This window comes from Heteronotia binoei, chromosome 15 (genome assembly GCF_032191835.1).
Source record: "Heteronotia binoei isolate CCM8104 ecotype False Entrance Well chromosome 15, APGP_CSIRO_Hbin_v1, whole genome shotgun sequence".
In the NCBI taxonomy this organism is placed as follows: Eukaryota; Metazoa; Chordata; class Lepidosauria; order Squamata; family Gekkonidae; genus Heteronotia; species Heteronotia binoei.
The window spans coordinates 11,040,061-11,057,354 of record NC_083237.1 but is presented as its reverse complement, the minus strand read 5'-3'; the positions used below and the strand labels follow the sequence as shown (position 1 = coordinate 11,057,354).

The 17,294-nt window shown below is 44.4% G+C and overlaps 1 protein-coding gene across 1 annotated transcript; it reads right to left on the bottom strand.

Moving 5' to 3' along the window:
• Window positions 1-5,538: 5,538 nt before the first annotated feature.
• Window positions 5,539-15,248, bottom strand: LOC132583007 (vomeronasal type-2 receptor 26-like). The gene is made up of 5 exons (XM_060254672.1): window positions 15,034-15,248; window positions 13,551-13,842; window positions 12,146-12,364; window positions 10,010-10,136; window positions 5,539-6,440 (listed from the first exon to the last, which is right to left on the bottom strand). The coding sequence occupies exons 1-5, from the start codon at window positions 15,246-15,248 to the stop codon at window positions 5,539-5,541; spliced, it is 1,755 nt and encodes a 584-aa protein (XP_060110655.1).
• Between the last annotated feature and the right edge of the window lie 2,046 nt (window positions 15,249-17,294).

The following is a 17,294-nucleotide window of genomic DNA, read 5'->3' as shown; positions in this document are numbered from 1 at the left end:
GAGGGCCTCCACAGATCGGGCACTCATGTTTATACTTACAGCCCTTCCGGGCGCACGAGCCTTGGGAGGTGAACTCCCAGCAAAGCAGCCGTGGCTGAACCGACTGCCCCGCGGCTGTGCGGGCACCAGTAAAAGTTGTAGCCGATGTCTTTTGAACCAAATGGCCGCTATCAGATCGCTCTCCTGCGTTTGGTTTTGCGGGCGCCATAAGCTGCAGCCAAAGCTGCTGGTTAATCTGATTCCACTGAAGACAAGGATTAACCGCCGCCCGCATACGAAACTGTTCGTCATACTGGAGCCAAGCGCCCCCAGCGAAGTCATTATATGCCCGGTATATAATGTCGCAATACTGGAACAGCGGTGCGGCTCTCCATGGTTGGGCCCTAGCAATAACGCCCGCATAAATGAGGAAACCGGGCAGCCAATTAGCCCACGTTCTATCTACTTTACGGCGCTTGAGCTTCTCTTTGTCTTTTTCGTCAAGCTCATCCTTAGATTTCTTCTCTAATTCCCTATACAGGAGGCTAAATACATCAACATATTCGCCTTTAAGGATTTTCTCCCTAGTTGCGGCGGTAAGGTGATCGCCCAAGGGCATGGCAGGGTCCCCAAATGGCAAAGCGTGAAATTCCAATGCGCTATAAGGAACTGGTGGATGGGGTGGGAACCCCCAGAAACCAGCCTGCTGCCCGGCCCACGACAAAGGCGCGGAAGGGGACTGCTGCCATCCCCAAGGTAAAACACCCACCGCCAGCCCCTGGCCAACGGCCCCAAAGCCGGCTCCAAAACCACTAGTCCCGGGGGCTATGCCCCAAGGTACCCAAGAACTTTCAGAAACTGAAGTTGACGAAGAAGTACCGGCCTGGGCAAGGGAACTGGGGGCTGCCTGCTGCCCCATAAGGGGCAAAGGACCCGAATAATTGGCCCCAAACACTTGAGGACCACCCCCTGGCTTGAGACCCGATGCTAAACTGGACCCCCAAGGGCCCCATGGCCAAGACACTCCCTGGTGTGTAGCAGGTAACTTACCATCGCTCACCGGCGGCACCACCACGACAGCCTCAGGTTCCTCTCTCGGCTCGTCCTCCGGGGGCACTCCTGGGTTCGCTGCACCACTGCTTCCTTCTGCTCCCTGCAATACAGAAAGCCGGGCCAGCACCTCCTTCTGGAAGGAAATGGTAGCTGCCCTGCCAGACCCTAAAAGACCAGTAACCCTCCTTGAAGGACCAGCCACTCCCATTGCTTCTTCTAAGGCAGCCAATTGGTCGATAATGGCTTGCCTGGTCTGGGCTTCCTCCACCTCCTCAGGCGGAGGCGGTTCTGGGTGGGGTCATTTTGGAGGTCGCTTAGTGGGCTGCTTGCCCTTTCTGTTGCCTTGGCCCTTCTTAGGCCCCATTGTTTTTTTTAAAAAAAAACGCCTATAGCCCCACCCTGGGCAACTCAATAAGGTGGGCGACTGGGGTACTGGGGTTTATATATATACAAAAGGGGGGGAGTGGAAAAACACAATTCACCCCCAGCCAATCAGGCAGTAAGGGCACCTGCCCCCACCAGGTCAGATCCCACCACAGAACTCGCCCTCAGCCAAGCCCAGGGAAAAGCCAGCCGGCCTGCCCAGTTTTTATCTGGCCTGCCAGGCCCAGAAGATCACTAATGGAGGAGGGGTGGGGCTGGTGTAAAAATCCAACAGGCCGCTCAGGGCCCCACGCAAACCTCCCACTGCGGCCTGCCCAGGCCTCCAGGGGAGCCTCCCGCCAGCCCACACCCCCCAAACGCGGCCCGCTGGCCCGACCGAGGGGGATGAATGTGATCCGAAGAATAAAAAAGGGGGGGCACCGCAAAGCCTCGCGGCCTCCCGAGTCCCGCCTGATGACGCGCCGCCTCAGAAGCCCGGCCCGATGGCCCGCTGCACACGCCGCCAACGCCCACAACAAGGCGCTGGAATCACCCCGAGCCGCAAACGCAGCTTCGCAGAAGCAGCATGGCCGAAACCCGACGCCTCAGAAGCCTCCCGGGCTCCAAACTACAACGCCGCCTCGCTCTCCACGGCCAAAGACGCAACGGTAAGTGCGCCTGGCCGATAACGAAAAGCAACTGCATTTGAGGGGGCGGGAGCAGCCTTTTAAGGCCGCTCCTCGCCCCCTCCCCTTAGGAAAAACCATTGCCTCTCATCCGCACGGGGAGGCAATGGGTGGCCCCCAGCCTCAGCGGTCGATGGACCACCCGGCTGGGAAAGGGCCGAATTATTGCTAGATGCAAGTCCAGTGGAAATTTGCAGTATGCAGTTCCAGAGACAAAGTGCTTTTTGTTAAAGCTTTTGTGAGGACTCCACCCCCCTTGCTTAGTGTCCCCCCTCTTATTTTGGACCTAGCTGTTTTAACTGGCAGTTCCTTTTACATCCTAAATGCCAAGGGGATCTGAAACGTGGGGAGTCTCACAAAAGTACCTAAGTATAGCTATGACATTAGATAATCCCATGAATGAAGAGGAAGGGTGTGCTGGAATTAGAGAATGAAGGGGTACAATCTCCCACAACTCAGTGGTATATTGTTCTCAATAACAAAAGACATTTCAACACTGGAAATGGGAGCTATTTTGACTCACCCAAACTTTTGTGTCAATGAAAATCTTTCTCACTTCAACCTAATTAATGTATGTTAAGCATGCCTCCTCACCCAGGCTCTTTCAGCTCGTGCAAATTTGGGTCAAAACAACCTAATCAAGGTACTTTCTCCACTTTTCCTTGCCGAAAGTTGACAGAAGTTAACTGCAAGCCAACCAACAAAATTTCAACTTTTTCTCTTGACCCAATTCAAAGCAATCCCACCTACCCTGGGAGACTTCTGTCCATAAGAGAAGGATGTCATATCATAGTACTTGGTTCATCAGAACCCTGATCCAGATCTCTGCTGGTCAGGTTTCCTGCTGAGAACCTCTGCTGTACTTCACAGGTCTTTTCTTCCAAGCTCACCCAGCTGCTCATTCTGCTCCTTGGAGCTAAGCTGTGTTTGTCCCCAGTACTCTCCACATGGAAACCTAGGATTTCCAGTCACATGGAGTGTTCCTGGATGCCTCCCTTCTTTATGGTTACCCAGGTCACTGATGTTGCCACACCAGCCTTTCACCATCTATGGTGGAACAGGGAACTTATTCTCTACCTTTCCTTCCATGCCTTGGCAACAGTGATCCATGCCATAGAATTTTCACACTTGATTACTGCAACTCGCTTTATGCAGTTCTGCCCTTGAACCTGATTTGGAACCTTCAGCAGGTACAAAGTGCAGTGGCTCACCTACGGACCGTGATGCCTCTGCAAGCTCACATTCAATCAGTGTTGTACCAACTGCATTGGTTGCCAGTTGATTACAGAAACAAGTTCAAGGTTATGGTATTAAACTTTAAGGGCTTATGTGGCCAGGGACCAGCATGCCTGCAGAACCATCTCTTCACACATGTGCCCGAAGAGTCTCCTGCACTTTTGACCAGCACCATTTATGGTCCATTGCCCAAAATATATCCATCTTGCATTGACCAGAGCCAAGGTCTTTTCCACCCTGGCTTGGCCTGGTGGACCATGCTCTTAACTGAGATCAGGAGGGTCTGTAAAGTGGAGCTATTTTGCAAGACATTCAGGTTGAGGAGGAGAAAGAAAACAATACCTCCCCGAGCCTCAATTGCCTCAACAGCTTCGATTACATGATAGATCTATCCATATTTATTATTTCCAGGAACAACTGAGCTATTCCATCCGAATGATCCACCATCTTTTCAAGGCATGAACTAACTGAGAACTGAAATGTAACTAACCACTGCTCGCCCCCTTGCTTTTCAATTTCTACATAAACTCACTTCTAACCTCCTTTAATGATTTGGCTTTACATCCTCCCAAGCTCGCCGATCGGCATATTCCAGTTTTAGCGTATGCTGACGACGTGCTTATACTATCCAGGACGCAGATTGGTATGCGAAGGGCCCTTCGCCATCTAACCCAGACCAGTCTGCAGGAAAAGTTGGAAATTAATCTAGATAAAACCAAGGTTTTAGTCTTCACCAAACGTTTCAAGGCTCATTGCTGGTTTCTAAATGGTAAACCCATTGAGCAAGTTAAAATTATTAAATACCTGGGGGTGATTTTTCATTATCAGGGAAAGCGTGTGGCACATAAGAACTATGTTGCACAATCTGCGCAAAGAACAGCTGATGCCATCTACCGTTTTTACATCTCTAAAGGGGCCAAATTCTTGCCTGCAGCACTAAGGCTGCATACTGCAAAGACCAGGGTCCAGTTGCTCTATGGCGCTGAAATTGGCCCTTATTCAACCACCAAGCCGTTGGAGATAGTACAAACCAAACTCTTGCGCAGGCTTCTGTCCGTTCCCAGTTGTGTGCCAAACACTGCCATCAGGTTGGAATCTGGCGTCCCAAGCATCGAGACGTCTATGTGGTTAAACACCCTTTGTTACTTCTTGAGGGTTCTCTCAAAGCCAGGTGGCCTTCCCCATCTGATTTTCTTCGACTCTTTTGTGGGAACTTGGGAGAAAAGGTGTCTAGATTATTTTAGACTCTGTGATCTCTCCCCTGAGTCCCTAGCAATGATGGAACTGAGGGATGCGAAAGAACTTCTGCGCCTGAGGTTGGTTGAGCTGGAATTGAGATCTGCTAGAGCTAGTCTTTCTGCGCACATTTTCTTAGGGAAGCAAGCTGAACTACTGTCCCCAGCCAGGTATCTTTTCAACATCACTATCCCAAAATATCGGATAGCTTTCTCAAAAGCACGACTCAATGCACTTTTCTCTTCGGTGCTTTTGGGACGTTACTCTGGGTCCCCATATCTGGAAAGATTGTGCCCCTGTAATTGCAATGAGGTCGAAACAACTCTCCACATCGTTTTGCGGTGTCCAAATTACAATGACTTGAGGGCAAGATTAATCTCTCCAATTCTCGGGTCCTTGGCGGGCAGGCCGGAGGATGAGCAGATTGCCTTCCTCCTGTCTGACACTCACTCTGATGTTTCAACTAAGATTGCCCGTTTCTGTTATGTTGCTCAGTTGGAAAGGAGGGAAATTGAGAATGTAAATCTTGGCTATGATTTTTAACAATATGTGTAATAGTTGGCGTAAGGAACTTTGTGTAAGAGGTGATGGGTTTGTTTTTATGATTTTGTTTCTGTTTGTATTAAGCTGGTCGGATGACCGTGAATAAAGTACTACTACTACTAACTAACCACTGAACTGCCAGTTAGGTATTCTAAATCATTCATTTATATTCTAACTTCCTTGGAATTAATTTTTTATTGATTCAGTGTTATAGTGTTTGATATGATGGAAGGCTATTTTTGGGTCTATTTCTGAGTCTATTTGTGGGGTACGTTGGGATATAAATCTAAATAAATAAATAAATGTAAATAAAACATCCCCTTTTTAAAACTTCACAATTTCCTACCTTTTATAAGTTGCTGTGCGTGTGTGTGTGTATATTAGGACCAGTGTATCTAATAAAAAGAAAAAGAAAAAGAGGAAATAGGAATCATAATGTTAGTTATGTTTTTCTCCTTATTAGTGCCTCTCTCTTGTTCAGCTCAGGTCTCAACACAATAATATAGCATTTGGGTGAAAATATACAAATTAATAACCCAGCACTGGATACCAAAATAGAAAAGATCTCCATGGCCACCATGGATTTCCCTTTGCTGCTCAGATAGACTGGAACAAAAGAGACCCAAACACTACAAAAGATCAACATGCTGAAAGTGATGAACTTGGCTTCATTAAAACTATCTGGCAGTTTCCTAGCTAAAAAAGCCACGATCAAGCTGATGAGGGATAGAAGCCCCATGTAGCCCAGAACAATATAGAACATTAGGACAAACCCCTCATTACATTCCAGTACAATTTCTTTAATTAGAGACATTGTGTCATAATCAGGAAAAGGTGGTGAGGTTGCCAGCCACATCACAGAAATGCTTGCTTGAATAAGGGAACACGAAAGGATAACGGAGTTAGCCAGCCATTTCCCTACCCACTTACTCATGTTGGACCCTGGTTTGGTGGCCATGAAAGCTACAATCACAGTAATGGTTTTGGCCAACACACAAGAAACAGCCACTGAGAAGATGATGCTGAAAGCAGACTGTCGGAGGAAGCAGGTCACCTTGCTCGGTCTGCCAAGGAATAGCAGAGAAGAGAGGGAGCAGAGCAGGAGAGCGATGAGAAGTAGGTAGGTGATCTCTCGGTTGTTGGCTTTGACGATGGGGGTGTCTTTGTGCTTAATGAAGATTCCTAGCACTGTGGCTGTGATGAGGGAAAAAGAGACAGCTAAGGAAGCCAAACTAATTCCTAAAGGTTCTTCAAAAGACAAGAAGCTTAATGTCTTGGCGATGCATCCGTCTTTGTTTTTGCTTGGATATTGATCACTGTGGCATTTGATGCAATTGCCCATGTCTGGGGGAAAAAAAGATAATTAGGGGCTGACACAACAATCTTTGACATGGGACACATTAGGGGCATATTTGGAGTTGAAGAAATGTGAAGAAAATTGTTGATGATTAGTTTTTATTTTCTGTGTTTCATAGGGTGACATTCCAAACATCCAGATAGTATCTGGCTGTTATTATTATTATTGTTGTTGCTGCTTTTTTAAACATTGATTTTAGCAATTTGATTCTTGCACCAATGAAATATATCTTTGATTTCTAATGCCAGGCTGCAAATTGTATCAAAGTGAGCTCTGGAACACAAATATGCTGCCCTAGTGTGATGCTGAGTACGAGAAACTCTTCCCCATACTTTCTTCTACCCACTTTGTCTTTGTTACTCAGTGGTAAACCACTTTTGTTGAAATGACTGCTCTTCAATGGACCCCTCGTTCATACAAAGCCTGACCATACCGATTGCTTTCTCAGAAAATGAAGCAATGTAGGATTCAGAATTTGTCAAAAAAGAAAAAGAAAGAAAGAAGAAGAAGTGGAGGAAATTTCTTAAACCCCAGATCAAAGGAGGTCATTTTGGAGACCATTCTGTAACACTGATGGTAAAGCCGAACAAGAATTTTTCTGCCATCACTCAGGGGTTTTTAGCTTTTGAGGAAATCTGAATGACACTTCTGAGGATCTCTGTGTTACTAAAAGAGACTAGGTTAAATTCCACCAGAGCGAGAGGCTTCTCAGTGGCAGCCCCAATACTCTGGAGCACCCTCCCAGAAGCCATCAGTGACCTGTGGGACTTATCGCAGTTCCGCAGGGCCTGTGAGACTGAACTGTTTGGGATGGCATGTGACATCTAATGAGAGAGGGCTGCCACCACACCTGGATCTATCTCACATTAGTGTTAACTGCCTAGGATCTGAACGCTTTGAGAATGGAAAATATTATATGATCCTGCCTGAATAGATGATCCTGCCATTGTGATTTTATTTGATTGTTTTACCGTTTTACTGTTTTAATATTGCTTATCGTGTATTTTATGTTGTTAGCCATTTTGAGTCTTCATAGAATGGGCAGAATATAAATATAATGTAATTAAATAAATAATAAATACTTGTTTGGTAGACAGTTTGAAGATAGATTCACTTATTTCCAGCATAACTTTGATATGATTTTGACAGTTAATATCTAGGATTATACCAGGGCTTTTTTTGAGCGGGAACACAGTTCTGGCTGGCTTTGTATCGGGGGTGTGGTCTGATATGCAAATATGTTCCTGCTGGGCTTTTTCTACAAAAAAGCCCTATATGAAACAATGGTGATGTCAAGGGGTGTGACCTAATATGCAAATGTGTTCCTGCTGGGATTTTTCTACCAAAAGTAGAAGAAAAAAAACCCTGATTATACCTACAATCATATTGGATTGACCAGATGGGTATTTAAAGTCCCCATAATAGAATAATAGAATTATAGAGATGGAAGGGATCTTCAGGGTGATCTAGTCCAACCCACTTCAGAATGCAGGAAATTCACAAATACCTCCTGCCCACACACACCCAGTTACCTCTGCTCCATGCCCAGAAAATGGCAAAAAGAGAGCCAATTCTCCAGGACCACTAGAGAAACTGGCCTGGAGAAGAATCACTGCTTTACCCCAATGTGTCAAACAGCATTTCCCCTTGGAGTGTAAGAAAGGACCATTTGAACTAAGCACTGATGGAGCCCTTCCTGCCATCCTTCCCATGATCTACCTGAGTTCACGGAATCAACTTTGGTGTTAGATGACCATCTAGTATTTCATTAAAAAGTCTCCAAAGGAGAAGCCACCACCTCCTGAGGAAGTCTGTTCCACTGAGTAACCACTCTATGTCAGGAAGTTCTCCCTAATATTTAGTCAAAAACTGATTTGATATAATTTCACCCCCATAAGTTCTGGTCTGATTTTCTGGAGCAACAAAAAACAATTCTGCACCATCCTGCATATGACAGCTCATCAACTACTTAAAGATGGTGATCATATTACCTCTCATTTTGTGAAAGTTATCCATAAGGGAGTCAAAGCAATTTTAGATCCAAAAACTTTCATGAAATCATTAGAAAAGGGTCTTAGGAATGCATCAATGAGGCTGCTAATGTAAAGTCAACATATCCTTGAGATTCACAATAAACAAGAGAGCCACTTTGGTGTAGTGGTTAAGTGTGCAGACTCTTACCTGGGAGAATCAGGTTTGATTCACCACTCTTCCACTTGCACCTGCTGAAATGTCCTTGGGTTAGCCATAGCTCTGGCAGAGGTTGTCCTTGAAAGGGAAACTGCTGTAGGAATACTTTCAGCCCCACCCACTTCACAGGGTGTCTGTTGTGGGGGGAGAAGATATAGGAGGTTGTAAGTCTCCGATTCAGAAATACTTCTGGAAAAAAAATGCCTTCTTTTTGACCCAGGTTTATTAGCAATAGAATAATTAACAGGCAGTCTCACATTCTGACATGTTCCTGTTTTATGGTTTCCCATGTTAATGCAACCCAGGTCAAAGGTTTTCTGAATTTGTTAATTTTACTATTCTGCTATTGGTTTTTAATTTTGTAGCACTTGGCATTCCAAACCCCACCAGCTATATGTGGCTCTGCTTACTGTACCTCATTCCTCGTCTGAAGAAGTGTGCATGCACACGAAAGCTTCCATTCTGAATAAAACTAAGTTGGTCTTAAAGGTGCAATCGATTCCTATTTTGTTATATTCCCTCTCAGTTGTCCCCTCACCAGGCTAAACATATCCAGCTCTTTCAGCCTTTCCTCATAGGACTTGGTCTCCAGACACATCACCATCTTCATAGCCCTCCTCTGAATGTGTTCCAGCTTCTCTTTGTCCATCTTAAGCTGTGGTGCCAGAAACTGAACACAATAATCTAAGTGAGGTCTAATCATAGCAAAGTGACATCATCACTTTGCATGATCAGGACACTATAAGCAACCATCTTTTAAAAAGACAATTCCAGCCACAAGTTTTTGTTCCCAAACTATTTTCTCAATGATTCTGGCTAAATCATTCAAGAAAAGAAGAAGACTGCAGATTTATACCCCTCCTTTCTCTCTGAATCAGAGACTCAAAGCGATTTACAATCTCCTATATCTTCCCCCCCCACACAACAGACACCCTGTGATGTGGGTGAGGCTGAGAGGATTCCCACAACAGCTGCCCTTTCAAGGACAACCTCTGCGAGAGCTACAGCTAACCCAATGCCATTCCAGCAAGTGCAAGTGGAGGAGTGGGGAATCAAACCTGGTTCTCCCAGGTAAGAGTCTGCACACTTAACCACTACACCTAACTGGCTCTCTTGTATATTGTGAATCTCAAGGGTATGTTGATTTTACATTGGCAGCCTCATTGATTGTGATGCATTCCTAAGTCCATTTTCTAATGATTTCATGAAAGTTTTTGGATCTAAAATTACTTTGACTGCCTTATGGATAACTTTCACAAAATGAGAGCCAAGAAAAACTCACTCTGAGTCTTCTTTAAATTCCATCAAAATTTGACAGCCAAATCATCTAAAGTAACGCTACATTGTGATGAATAAGATCACCTACTTCTTTGGCTTGAAATCTTCCCTTCTGGGCAGGGAACACAATCGTAGCAGCAAAATTTCTCCCCCTCCCTCATTCTCTTATAATTTCCAGGTTTGCAGTAATCATTGCATACCGAAAGAGGCATTATCTATTGAAGATATGAAAGGAGTTTAGGAAGAAAAAAATTAGAAATTATTGTCCATCACCTAAAGAATGAAGAAAGGCATAAGAAACTATAATCATTATGGTTTCTACACTCATTTTAGTCTTCACCAATTACAGCTCGTATTTCATCATAGATATTATTATTACAATTGCATTTCTTTCTCAGAACAGGAATATTTGGGTTATAGAGACAACAAATTAACTATACCACCCACTGTCTCTTCCAAGAGATGAATTTTCCCACGGATGCCATATAAATCTGCCCAAGTTAATGAAGACATCATGGGAGGAACACTTTTTTCTCTATCTCACATATCTAGAAAAGCTGCAGGTGGTTTTGAATGATCTTAAAAGCAAAGTTATTTCAGAATTTAAAGATATATCTAAAGTGTTCAAATAAATGCTCTGGCCTGTCCTGAAGAATGAGTCCAATCAAGCGAAATAAAGACCACAAGAGGCAGATAAGGGGAAACAATGTTTCTACCCTATAGAGTGGCTGAGCAGATGACAAACTGAAATAGATACCTCATTAAAAACAGTTTGCCACACAATCAAATTGTTATGAATGATGAATTCTTCTCCTTCAGCAGCAGTGGGATTGACCTGTCCAATTTTCACCCTGTGGAATGACTTGTTTGGGAATGTGACCAGGTTTGTTATATCAAATCCACCTCCCACTTCCCTTTTACCATTCAAAGACACTGTTTCTCCAGCTGAGTTGTTGAATGCAATGCCTTGTAGAAGAGGGTGGACCTAGATGAAAGCAAAGCAAAACACTGGAGTCTGAGTGCTGTGATTTTGTGAAGTACTGAGATATAGGGTTGCCAAGTCCAGTTAAAGAAAAATCTAGGGACTTTGGGGGCGGAGCCAGGAATAAGGGTGTGACAAGCATAATTGAACTCCAAGGGAGTTCTGGCCATCACATTTAAAGGTACAGCACACCTTTTTAAATGCCTTTCTTCCATAGGAAATAATTAAGGATAGGGGCACCATCTTTTGGGGCTCATAGAATTGGACCCTCTGGTCCAATCGTTTTGAAACTTGGGGGGTATTTTGGGGAGAGGCACTAGATGCTATACAAAAAATTTGGTGCCTCCACCTCAAAAAACAGCCCCCCCCCAGAGCCCCCAATACCCACGGATCAATTCCCTATTATTCCCTATGGGAATCATTCTCCATAGGGAATAATAGAGTGCTCAGTAGACATTTCCCTCCCCCCCCACGCTTTCTAAAGGGGGGAGGGCCTCCAAATCAGGGAATCCCCTGACCTCTCCCTCTCTCACACACAAATACTTACCAGATCTTCTTCCGAACAACTCTACTTGCTGTGAAAACGAAAGCAAAAGAAAGGGAGGGGCCGTTCACAGAAGCCCTTCCTGCTTCTTGCCCAGCCTTAAAGGGGCAGACATTTTGCAAAGGGCTCAGGAGCTCTACAACATGAAGCCTACAGGTATGTTCTCCCCCCCTCCACCTCCCCACCTGTGCTTCCAGAGTTTTGAAAAGCGGGGGATCAAGCTGCGAACCCAGAAGTCTCCTGCCAGAGCGGGAGGGTTGGGAAGCCTACTGAGATAATACGAATGTTCTACTTTTATATCATTTCAGAGATATGCTAAGCCTGCTATTTACAGTGAATGTATTGAAATATACAGTGACTATTTTACTACTCTGATTATGACAAGAAATAGGAAGGCACAAAAATTGATTCTAAATACTGTATTCAGGGCTTGATATCAGCAGGAGCTCACAGAAGCACAGCTCCAGAACCTTCAGCCAGGGTCTTCATTCAGTGGGGAGTTCTCTCCCCATTACACACAGATCCCGCGACATATAAATGAGATATGCTACTGATCTCCTGCACCTTCCCCCTCCCCTTCAAAACAACCCCTGACAATATTTATTATTGAACCAGCCAGAATTTTTTTTTAAAAAAAACACCTCATTTTCTACCAACATAGAGATGGCAACAGAGATGTGTTCTTGGATCAATATTACCTGCCAAGGCTGGAGATCTTGAAGTTCCATTATCTTTCCACTATCTATTTCCATGTGATTGATTCTGGATGAGTACAGCATACGAAGAGCATGTGCTATGGCATAGACTGCATTGTAAATGCTGTAGCTGTGACCAGTCATGCTCATTTCAAAAAGGGAACTATGAAGATTCTCCAGCCTCTCTTCGCCAGTACATGTTTCATTGAGCCCCACTGGCTCCTGGGGATTTGGAAAGAAACAGTCAAATGCTTGCTCCCAGAACACCTTGAGAAAACCATTCCCCTGGTTATCAAAGGGCTTTACATCTTGAAGAAATTTCAGGAAGCCATGCGGCTGATTTGAATGAATTGTGAAGGAAAGTGTTCCATGGAAGAACTCAAACTCCCATTCCCTCTGAAGGCTTGTCAGTGCAAAATCTATCTGTGGTGTCATAATCCACACTTTTCTCAATGATGGATCTTCCTTATGACTGGGAATGCCTAGAGATAGAAGAGTGCTGAGTCCTATAAGGACTGCTGAGTCTCCATAGAGGATAAATGTGTTGGCTTTGCAGTCTCTGAAAGGTAGATATTTATTTAAAAATGTATCAGTGATATAATCCATATCACTCCAGTTGGGTTTGTTTGGAATTTTGCTTATCAAAGCTGAACAGATACCATTTTGGGAAAGAAGTGGCTCCAGGGCCTTCAAGAAATGTTCTCCACTGTCATCATCCTCAGCAAGAAGCCCAACCCATGTCCATTGGAAATGAAGAAGTAAGTGAATGATCCCCATATTCTGATGGGATTCATTGGGGACCATGTGGTAAAAGGAAGGAGACTGGTTTTCATCCTTCTCTTCTGGTGCAAATGAACCATACGTTAGCTGAAAAGAATTGTGCATATTTTTAGATGTGTAAAGTAAACTGGTTGACTACAAGTGATTGATTTTATATGAAGATTTTGTGAAGGAAACTCTGGTTTTGGCAAGAGTTGAAACATAACATTCTCCTTGAATCATCTCAGGTGGTGGGGACATGGGATGGTTTGTGGCAAATCAGTGTTTTAAAAGCATTTCACACAATCACATGAACAGATGCCTTATAATGAGTCAGGAACTGGTCTAATGGGCAATAATGTCTCTGCAGTTATTGGTGTTAAGGGTTTGTTACATCACCTAACACATAACTTTAATAGAAAACATCAGAGATTGAGTCTGCCATTTTGTAAGCAAAACAGACGCTCTACCACTTATCCTCAGACCTTCCTGATTTCCCCTTGTTATTCTCCTCCATTGTGTTTAAGTAACTTTCTTTGCATTCATTTTTTTAACATTCACCCTCTCTATCTTCCTTAATACCCCCCTCAAAGAAAATCCCAGAAAATGAACATTATAATTTGTTACATCTTCTAATCACAGATCTTACCTGTGGAATCTTGTAGAGACTTAGGATGTCTGACATGTAGGAAGAGGTATCAAACCTAAATCCCCCAACGACAGCTACTAGCTTTTTGTGGGCGTCACATTCATAGTTAGGAAAATATTGATGCAATTTATAAATCAAACCAAAGGTGGTACGATAGGTCATCTTCATATCATAGAAGTTATCATAGATGTGGAACCCGAGAGTGATGTTGGGCAAGAATGTGGGATTTTGGTTGATCTCTTTAACAGCAAACACCAAAGCCAGGACGTGCTGGTGAAATTTTATCAATGCACTATAAACAGAGATATGGAAATATGAATGGAAAGGGGGAAAAAACGCGTAAGAGATTGGTGTTTTGTTGTGTATTGGAAGAGAAATTGTGGAGGAGTCTGTGGAGCAAGTCTGTGTCGTTCTGTATGGTATTACACACATGTTTGAACATTAGAAGACGATACAGCACAAAGCCTGGCATTTCAATAACTACACTTTATATATTTTCAACTCACTGTTATATGTTGTTGTTGTTTTAACCCCTCCTCTTTTGCTACTGTATTATGAGTCAGAGAACTGTCACACTTTTTGTTGGGCTAGGCTGTTGTGAATAAATGAAATAACACTACACGAGACAGATCCAAGTAGGCAGCCATGTTTTTCTGAAGTAGTAGAACAAAATAGGAGTCGATTGCACCTTTAAGACCAACTTAGTTTTATTCAGAACGTAAGCTTTCGTGTGCTCTCTAAGCACACTTCATCGGATGAGGAATCTGGCACAGTGAGCAGAGCCATACATAGCTTGTAGGCAGTGGCCCAGAATGCAAAATGGTACAGATTTATGAACCAATGACAGTGACATAAAATCATATGGTAGGCAGTGATTTAGAAGGTAAAAGGTACAAACATAAGATTCAATGACAGAATAGTAAAATTAACAAATTGAGCAAACCTTTCATCTGAGTAGCATGAGCATGCGAAAGCAACAAAACAGTAGGATTTTAAAAAGTGAGAGTGTCTGTCAATGACTCTTTTGGTATGAACCTGGGCCAAAAGGAAGGAATTATTATGTTTTCCCATCCAACTAACCCACCTTTAAACATACAACATACATATAGTTGTCATTAGGAGAAAAATACATTAAAATTTAGTGTACTACACTACACGAGACAGCATGGAATACATTGACAGCAGAAAATTACTTGTGTGGTGATAACAGTGCTCCAAGCATGTCCCTGTCAATAAAAGTTCGTGGGGTGTGTTAATGCTCTCTGCTTCCCTCCAGCTCAGAAAGGGTTCTTCTTTCTGGATGAAGACAGGTGTTACTACAAACAAGCTTTAATCAATAAGATTCCAAATAGGATTGGAAAAGAGGAACACTGGGAGGGAGGACCAAGAGTCTACCTCCCCCCCCCCCCTTTGACCATCCATAGCCTTCTATCAACCAGTGTCAAAATGCAGGGTGCACAAGAGATACCTAATGATTCCTTACTATGGATCCCTGTATAACTCCTGAGCTGGATGTTGACTGAAGTCTATTTCATGCAAATGGTAAACTAACTGAGAAGCGATTTCACCAATGAGGAGATCTCCTGGCTGGAACCATTCATGTGGAACAGGGAGAGGATCCTTCATTCCACACTTGGTGGTCTCTGCTCTGCATGAAATTGAGGGTAGAAGTAGCAGCAGCAGCACTAGTTCCAACATCCTGCCAGGAATGAGTATCCTTCTTGTGCCTTCTCAGACTCAGCTTTCCTTCACGAGGCTACTATGGACCATGGTTGAATCTGCAAATTTCCTTTATGGAAAGAAATTGATTATCTGTGGTTAAAATTTCAGCAACAAAAGCACATGCCTGTTCAGAGCAAAACTATCCTGTTAGGAAATCTGTCTTCAAAAGGCAACATGTGAAGAATCAGCAGCTTTATGGTTTAATAATAATTTCAGTGCTATTTTTATTTCTGGAATGGCCTCAAAGGCCAAAGGAGCTTTGGAGAAGATAACAAATTACAGTGATCTGGACAATGCCAGTGGGAAATAATTACTTCTGCTGGCAGTAACTTTAGAAAGTTTGGTACCAGACAGGTTAGAATTTTGTCTGCTTTGATTGCAAGTTTGTTATGTGCATTAATGTGAACAAAGGGAGACAAATTCAAAAGTGCTATAATGAACAAGCATGAAGAGAATGAACTTTGGTGGTGAATCTGATGGAAAACTTCCTTTATGTGCCAACAACATGCAATTGAATTAATGGTGTCCAGTTGAACTCATTCCTTCTCTTGGTGTTCAATTGAACTAATTCCTTCAGACTTTTCTTTTTTGTTTGTTTTTTAGGAGGTAGATACAAAATTCATCCTTTTGGTAACAGTCTCTAAAAGTGGCTCACAGCTTCCATTTTATAAAGAAGATCTTTGCCCTACATCCATTAGTGGCAGGCCCATAGCCAGAACATTTTGGGTGGAGGGGCCCCTGAGGTAAGAATTCTGGGGGGGGGGCATGGGGCCAGATGGCCCTGTTTGCATGGAGGGCTTCTCTTGAAGAGCCCTTCATGCAAACACCACCAGTTTGCCCTCTGTGCCTACTCCTCCCTCCGTTCCCCACCCCTTGTGGATTTCCACACTGGAACACAGACTTCCTGCTGAGAATCCCTGCTGCACTCCACAGGATTTTTCTTCTTTGATTACCGGGATGCTCATTCTCCTCCTTGGACCTCAGTCCATGCAACTCTTCAAACCTCAAGGTCAGGATTTCAACTCACATGCTGCTTCCTTCCCTCCTATCTTTTATAAGTGTGCCTTCATGTGTATGTATGCGTATGCTTGTGTGTCATAGGATCAGTGTCTCTAATGAAAGACAAAAGAGAAGGAATAGGAATCACAAGATTATTTATTTTTTTTCTCCTTATTATTCTCTTTTTTTTAGCTCAAGTGGCCCCATGGCGCAGAGTGGTAAAGTAGCAGTACTGCAGTACTGTGATCTGAACTCTGCTCATGACCTGAGTTCTATCCCAGCAAAAGCTGGTTCAGGTAGCCGTTCCAAGGTTGACTCAGCTTTCCATCCTTCCGAGGTCGGTAAAATTTGTACCCAGCTTGCTGGGGATGTGTGTAAAAGACTGGGGAAGGCAATAGCAAGTTACAACGTAAAAAGTCTGCCGTTAAAACATTGTGACTGCAACGTCACCCCAGAGTCAGAAACAACTGGTGCTTGCACAGGGGACCTTTCCTTTCCTTTCCTTTCCTTTCCTTTCCTTTCCTTTCCTTTCCTTTCCTTTCCTTTCCTTTCCTTTCCTTTCCTTTCCTTTCCTTTCCTTTCCTTTCCTTTCCTTTCCTTTCCTTTCCTTTCCTTTCCTTTCCTTTCCTTTCCTTTCCTTTCCTTTCCAACTAGGGTGGCCAGACCGTCCCGGGAGCCCGGGAATGTCCCGGTTCTGGCCCCCTATTCCCGCCTCCCGGGCTGGCTATACCGGGACAATTTAGAGGTCCGGGTTTAGCCAGCCCCGGAGGCGGTGGGCTGCGGGCGCCGGCGGGGAAGGGAGGGAGCACGCGCAGGGACGCTCCCTCCCTCACTCGCCGCCTTCCCCGCCCGCGCGCGGGGCCGGCAGCGGTGGCGGAGGCCTCTCCGTGGCCTCCGCTGGTCGCTGGAAGCCCTCCAGAGTCTCTGGAGGGCCTCCAGGGACCAGCGGAGGCCGCGGAGCAGCCGGCGCTGGTCCCGGAAGGCTTTCCAGAGCCTCTGGAAGGCCTTCCGGGACCACCGCCG